The sequence below is a fragment of the Prionailurus bengalensis genome, chromosome B2, assembly GCF_016509475.1.
Source record: "Prionailurus bengalensis isolate Pbe53 chromosome B2, Fcat_Pben_1.1_paternal_pri, whole genome shotgun sequence".
NCBI classification, from domain to species: domain Eukaryota; kingdom Metazoa; phylum Chordata; class Mammalia; order Carnivora; family Felidae; genus Prionailurus; species Prionailurus bengalensis.
In genome coordinates this window covers 1,501,740-1,508,711 of record NC_057349.1, presented here as the reverse complement: position 1 = coordinate 1,508,711, position 6,972 = coordinate 1,501,740, and the positions used below count along the sequence as shown (strand labels likewise).

General features: G+C 39.0%; 1 protein-coding gene across 1 annotated transcript; it reads right to left on the bottom strand.

Moving 5' to 3' along the window:
- Positions 1-5,466: 5,466 nt before the first annotated feature.
- Positions 5,467-6,544, bottom strand: LOC122490589 (olfactory receptor 2W1-like). Its single transcript, XM_043593235.1, has one exon. The coding sequence runs from the start codon at positions 6,427-6,429 to the stop codon at positions 5,467-5,469; it is 963 nt and encodes a 320-aa protein (XP_043449170.1). The 5' UTR covers positions 6,430-6,544.
- Between the last annotated feature and the right edge of the window lie 428 nt (positions 6,545-6,972).

Sequence of the window (6,972 nt, the reverse complement as noted above, 5' to 3'; positions counted from 1 at the left end):
AAATAAATATTGTCAAAATGTCAATACTACCCAAAGCTATCTACACATTCAATGCAATCCCAATCAAAATTGCACCAGCATTCTTCTTGAAACTAGAACAAGCAATCCTAAAATTCATATGGAACCACCAAAGGCCCCGAATAGCCAAAGGAATTTTGAAGAAGAAGACCAAAGCAGGAGGCATCACAATCCCAGACTTTAGTCTCTACTACAAAGCTGTCATCATCAAGACAGCATGGTATTGGCACCAAAACAGACACATAGACCAATGGAATAGAATAGAAACCCCAGAACTAGACCCACAAACGTATGGCCAACTCATCTTTGACAAAGCAGGAAAGAACATCCAATGGAAAAAAGACAGCCTCTTTAACAAATGGTGCTGGGAGAACTGGACAGCAACATGCAGAAGTTGAAACTAGACCACTTTCTCACACCATTCACAAAAATAAACTCAAAATGGATAAAGGACCTAAATGTGAGACAGGAAACCATCAAAACCTTAGAGGAGAAAGCAGGAAAAGACCTCTCTGACCTCAGCCGTAGCAATCTCTTACTCGACACATCCCCAAAGGCAAGGGAATTAAAAGCAAAAGTGAATTACTGGGACCTTATGAAGATAAAAAGCTTCTGCAGAGCAAAGGAAACAACCAACAAAACTAAAAGGCAACCAACGGAATGGGAAAAGATATTCGCAAATGACATATCGGACAAAGGGCTAGTATCCAAAATCTATAAAGAGCTCACCAAACTCCACACCCGAAAAACAAATAACCCAGTGAAGAAGTGGGTAGAAAACATGAATAGACACTTCTCTAAAGAAGACATCCGGATGGCCAACAGGCACATGAAAAGATGTTCAGCGTCGCTCCTTATCAGGGAAATACAAATCAAAACCACACTCAGGTATCACCTCACGCCAGTCAGAGTGGCCAAAATGAACAAATCAGGAGACTATAGATGCTGGAGAGGATGTGGAGAAACGGGAACCCTCTTGCACTGTTGGTGGGAATGCAAACTGGTGCAGCCGCTCTGGAAAGCAGTGTGGAGGTTGCTCAGAAAATTAAAAATAGACCTACCCTATGACCCAGCAATAGCACTGCTAGGAATTTATCCAAGGGATACAGGAGTACTGATGCATAGGGCCACTTGTACCCCAATGTTCATAGCGGCACTCTCAACAATAGCCAAATTATGGAAAGAGCCTAAATGTCCATCCACTGATGAATGGATAAAGAAATTGTGGTTTATATACACAATGGAATACTACATGGCAATGAGAAAAAATGAAATATGGCCTTTTGTAGCAACGTGGATGGAACTGGAGAGTGTGATGCTAAGTGAAATAAGCCATACAGAGAAAGACAGATACCATATGGTTTCACTCTTATGTGGATCCTGAGAAACTTAACAGGAACCCATGGGGGAGGGGAAGGAAAAAAAAAAAAAGAGGTTAGAATGGGAGAGAGCCAAAGCATAAGAGACTGTTAAAAACTGAGAACAAACTGAGGGTTGATGGGGGGTGGGAGGGAGGAGAGGGTGGGTGATGAGTATTGAGGAGGGCACCTTTTGGGATGAGCACTGGGTGTTGTATGGAAACCAATTTGTCAATAAATTTCATAAAAAAATAAATAAAAAAGAAAGAAAAAAGAAAAAAAATAAAGTAATGGCCTTATGAAGATGAGGTCTGTAGAAGCTTCAGGGAGTGTCTCTAATGTGTGCTGCATGTACTCTGCTGTTGTGTTTTGGCTGCTCTATCCTCAGGCCAGTCACTTTCAGAGGCTCTCCTTGCCTTCTATGGGCAGCATTTGGTCCCTGGAATGAATGTGGTGAGTTTAACTAGGTGTTATCTGGTATTCTTGTGAAATGAGACCTGACACCAGCTCCATGAGAACTGAGGCCCTGCAGAATCTCTATGGGATGTCTGGGTGGCTCAGTCAGTTAAGCATCTGACTTTGGCTCATGTCATGATCTCATGGTTCATGGGATTGAGCCCTGCTTTGGGCTCTGTGCTGACAGCCCAGAGCCAGGAGCCTGCTTCTGATTATGTGTCTCCCTCTCTCTCTGTACCTTCCCCCACTCACACTCTGTTTCTCTCTCAAAAATAAATAAATATAAAAAAAATAAAGAACTCTCTGGTCAGGAGATGTGGTGGCTTGTGCTGGGATTCTGGGGGATGGGCCTGCCACATTGGGGATGAGGCAAGCTTGTCTGAGAAGGACCATCCTGCCAGAGCACAGTGGGGGCGTAGCTTGGTGAGGCACGTTAGGCAGCCAGAGCCCATGTGGTGCTGTTTCCCATAGGTGTGTCTGTGTTTATGCTGAGGGGAGGAGGAGGAGGGAAATGTCACTGGCCAATTTCTTAGTTCCTGAAGAGGTGTCTTCCTGAATACTTACAGAAGTACTGATTATCTTACAGGGGTTCGATATATTCTAAGAATTTATTATAATTTAACATAATGGTCTGAGTATATACACTTCTTTCAGAGAAATAAGAGGGAGATTAATTATTTAAAATATTGGTGTATTTTGTGGCCCTAATGCAGATGAAACTTAAGCCAAAGGAAACCTAGAACTAGACATACACATAAAAACAATCATAGGTATAAGATGTAATGTTTTCCTAAGAGTCCATTGCTAGTCTATTTTTGGTGTACTTATTATTGAAGTTAGCAAATGACTTAATATTTCTCCTAATGTTATTAAAGATTCTTGCCAAGAGTAAGAACAAACCTTGCAAGTACAAGAGTAATGGGTGAGGTGGCCAGACTGTGTACATCAGGGCCACAGAACTTATGTTCTCTCTGTGGACACTTAATGTGGGCTAGTGAACTGTTTCTGGGGGCATCTGTGAAGGAGACTTGTGTGGATGAAAGGACATTGACAGTTTCCTACGTCACATTATATGTTATGTGAGGCATTTCTGTGTTGTTCTGAGTGGGAAAGTAAGAATTATCTAGTGACTCCTCCTCTTCACATTTCAATAATTATGAAGTGTCAGGGGAGAAAATATTATTTAAGTTAAAAAATTAATGTTTATCTATTTTTGAGAGAGTGAGAGAGACAGAGAGAGCATAAGCAGGGGAGAGGCAGAGAGAGAGGGAGACACAGAATTCAAAGCAGGCTAGAGGCTCTGACCTGTCAGCACAGAGCCCAATGTGGGGCCCAAACCCACAAACCATGAAAGTCAGATACCAAACCACTGAGCCACCCAGGTGCCCCCAAAGGAGAAAATATTATTATATATGTGATTGATTACAATTATTAAATAATGGGGTCTTAAAAATTTTTTAAATGTTTAATTAATTTTTATAGAGAGACAGAGTGCAAGCAGGGGAGGGGCAGAGAGGGAGACACAGAATCTGAAGCAGGCTCCAGGCTCTGAGATGTCAGCACACAGCCAAACGTGGGCCTCGAATCCACAATCTGCGAGATCATGACCTGAGATGAAGTTGGATGCTTAACTGCTTAACTGATTGAACCACCCAGGCACCCTAAATAATGGGGCCTTTAGAGAAAGGTATCAGATCACTTAAAATATCACTGTTCAATTAAAAAGTCATCACATTTTGCCATAAAAGGTAACTAATATATTATGATAATTGGAAGTGAAAAGATTTATTCATTTTCTGAAATTCGCTACATAAAAATTTACATATCTACATTTGTCAAAATTTACATAAATTCCATGATTCTATAGATAGGTCTAAGTCAAATCCCAACTAATCTCAAGCTAGTCATTGAGATTGAGATAGTCGTGGAGTAAATTTTTCATGAATGAATAAGTAGTGAATAATACTGTTTTATTACCTTTTAAATCCTTTAATTTGTTTCTTCTTACTTCCTTGTATAATGATAAAGAAGAAATAAATAACCAAGACCCTTTACTCAAGATACTGATAAATGTTTGTATGACATCACAAGGGATTTGACGTCCAAAATCGTTATTTATACATTATTTTATATGCTCCCCACAATGTAAATGAAATCATCCATTCAGGTCTATATTTATGAAGATGCAAGCACTATCATAGAAAATAAAACTAGATAAACCCGTTCCTATGGGTTTTTAGCATAAATAATATGCATTCAAGTGTACATTTAGAGCCTTTTTGTGTTATATTACAAACAAAAATAAAAATTTCTAATGACCCTTTTCTCTGAAGATATGCCAATGATTAGAGTCGTAAAAGAGCTAAGTAGGATGGGTATAGTATTGTTTGCATCCACAGAATGTTCATATACAGCAACTATTCTATTAATTGTCTCTAGGAATTTCTATTAATTGTGATCTAGGAATTTCTTGCCTCAGTAGAAATTAAAAACAGATTCTCACCAACAGTGCATGAATATTTGTTTTTCTCCACATCCTCACCAACACTTGTTATTTCTTGAATTTTTGAATTTAGCCATTCTCACAGGTGGAAACTGATCTCTTATTGTGGTCTTAATTTGCATTTCTCTGATGCTTAGTGATGTTGAGCATATTTTCATGTATGTTGCCTATCTATCTTCTTTGGAAAAACACTTATTAAGGTTCTCTGCCCATTTTTAAATCAGATTGTTTGTTTTGGTGTTGAGTTGTGTAAGTTCTTTATATATTTTGGATATATCATTTGGATATTTCTTCTCCCATTCATTAGTTTGCCTTTGTGTTTTGTTGATTGTTTCCTTTGCTGTGGAAACCCTTTTTTATGTTGCTGTAGTCTCAATAGTTTAATTTTGCTTTTGTATCCCTGGTCAGAGGAGACATATTTCAAAAAATGTTCTGTGGCTGATGTCAGAGGAGTTACTATCCTCATGCACTGTTGGTGGGAATGCAAACTAGCACAGCCACTGTGGAAAAAAGTATGGTGTTTCCTTGAAAAATTAAAAATAGAATTACTGTATGATACAGTAATTCCAGTAAGAACACTAATTTGAAAAGATATAGGCACCCTCTGTTTACTGCATCATTATTCACAATAGCCAAGATATGGAAGCCACGAAAGTGCCAATTGATAGATGAATGGATAAACAAGATGTGGTATATAAACACAATGGAATATTACTTAGCCATAAAAAGAACCAAATCTTGCTGCAAAATCCACCATAACATGGTTGAGTAAGAGCATGTAATGCTAAGTGAAATAAGTCAGTCAGAGAAAGACAAAGACCATATGATTTCACTCATATGTGGAATTTAGGCATCAAAGCAAATGAACAAACAAAGAAAAGAAAGAGATAAAAAATAGACTCTTAAGTATAGGGAATTAGTAATTTCTAGAGGCGAGGTGAGTGAGGAGATGGGTGAAATAGATAAAGGGGATTCAAAGTACACGTGATGAGCATTGATAAATGTATAGAATTGTTGAATCACATTGTATACCTAAAACTAATATAACACTGTGTGTTTATTGCACTTGAATAAAACAAGGAAAAACAATTAGAAAATGTTTTTCATTGTCTTATCCAGGGTAATACAATTCTATGACTTTTGGTCCCTCTTTGATTTTGTAGATTCACGGTCAACTCTCACCAGCTTCCTCAATGCATTCTTCATGTCCTTGTTCCGCAGGGTATAAACGAGAGGGTTAAGACTTGGAGTGACGATCGTGTAAAAGAGGGTGAGGAACTTTCCCTGGTCTTTGGAGGCACTGTTACCTGGTTGCAGGTACATGTAGATAATAGTTCCATAGAAGATGGACACGACAGTGAGATGAGATCCACAGGTATTAATTGCTTTTTGTTGGCCTTCTTTTGACTTTATTCTCAGCACAGCTTTGGCAATGTAGCCATAGGATATAAGAATAAGGCCGAGTGGTGTAAGGACAATGACAATGCCCAAAGCAAAAACAGACATTTCAACTGTCGTGGTGTCTATACATGCTATCTTGACCATAGCTGGCAACTCACACAAGAAATGGTCCAGAAGGTTGTTTCCACATCGAGGCAAATTCAGGGTGAGTGTACATAATAATACGGAAACAGCCAAACTAATGCTCCAGACCATGATTATCATCTTGAGACAGAGATGTGGATTCATGATTACCAAATAATGCAGGGGCTTACAAATAGCTGTGAAACGATCATAGGACATAACAGCAAGGAGGAGGCACTCAGTGGAACCCAACCACATATAAACGTAGAGTTGAGTGACACAGCCCACATAGCTGATGGTCTTGTCAGGTCCCCACAAGTTAACGAGCATCTGAGGGATGATGCTGGTTGTGAAACATAGATCCAGGAAAGATAAGTTCCTGAGGAAAAAATACATCGGTGTGTGGAGATGGGAATCCAGGAGAGATGCAAGGATGATGGCTGTGTTACCCACCCACGTAATGAAGTAGAAGAGAGTGACAACTCCTGATAGGACCATCTCCAGTTTGGGATGGTCCGAGAAGCCGAGCAGAATAAAACCGTGCAGAGAAGTGTGATTGTTTTGGCCCATAGTCCTTCAGTGTCCAAATCCTAGAATGAGAAAAGCAGAAGGAGATGAAGGAGGATGGGGATGAGGATGAGGAGGAGGAGCAGGAGGAGTAAGAGAAGGAGATGGAGGAGGAGAAATTGTCAGTACAGACCACATAATTTAACTAAAGGGAAAGAATTTATGCTAATAATTAAAAAATAATGGGTGAAAGTAAATATTATAGCCAAGTAATCTGGTATTTGTTGTAGATCATTTTATGGTGTTGGATTTAATATTATATTTTTATCTCGGTGAGCTTGGAAAATTTAGTCCTAAGGTCAAGGTCTGAAATTTGTTACGTATAAATTTGCAAGTTTGAAAAGGATCTGTTTCTAAAGTGATGTGACCCTCTGATTCTCTACCAATTTTATTCTCTTGATATAGTGAACACATTCTTTCTTTGGTCAGCAAATTTACCTATAAAATGTAATTATTTTGCAATATCAGAATGAGGAAAAAAAGTGTTCCTCTTCTTTCATATCTTAGTGGTAGCACCGTTGGTGTCCCGGTTTCTCATGTAGGAGA

Bases quoted from the DNA above. Each gene is read 5' to 3' on its own strand.
- LOC122490589 (XM_043593235.1), bottom strand. From the start codon at position 6,429: ATGGGCCAAAACAATCACACTTCTCTGCACGGTTTTATTCTGCTCGGC.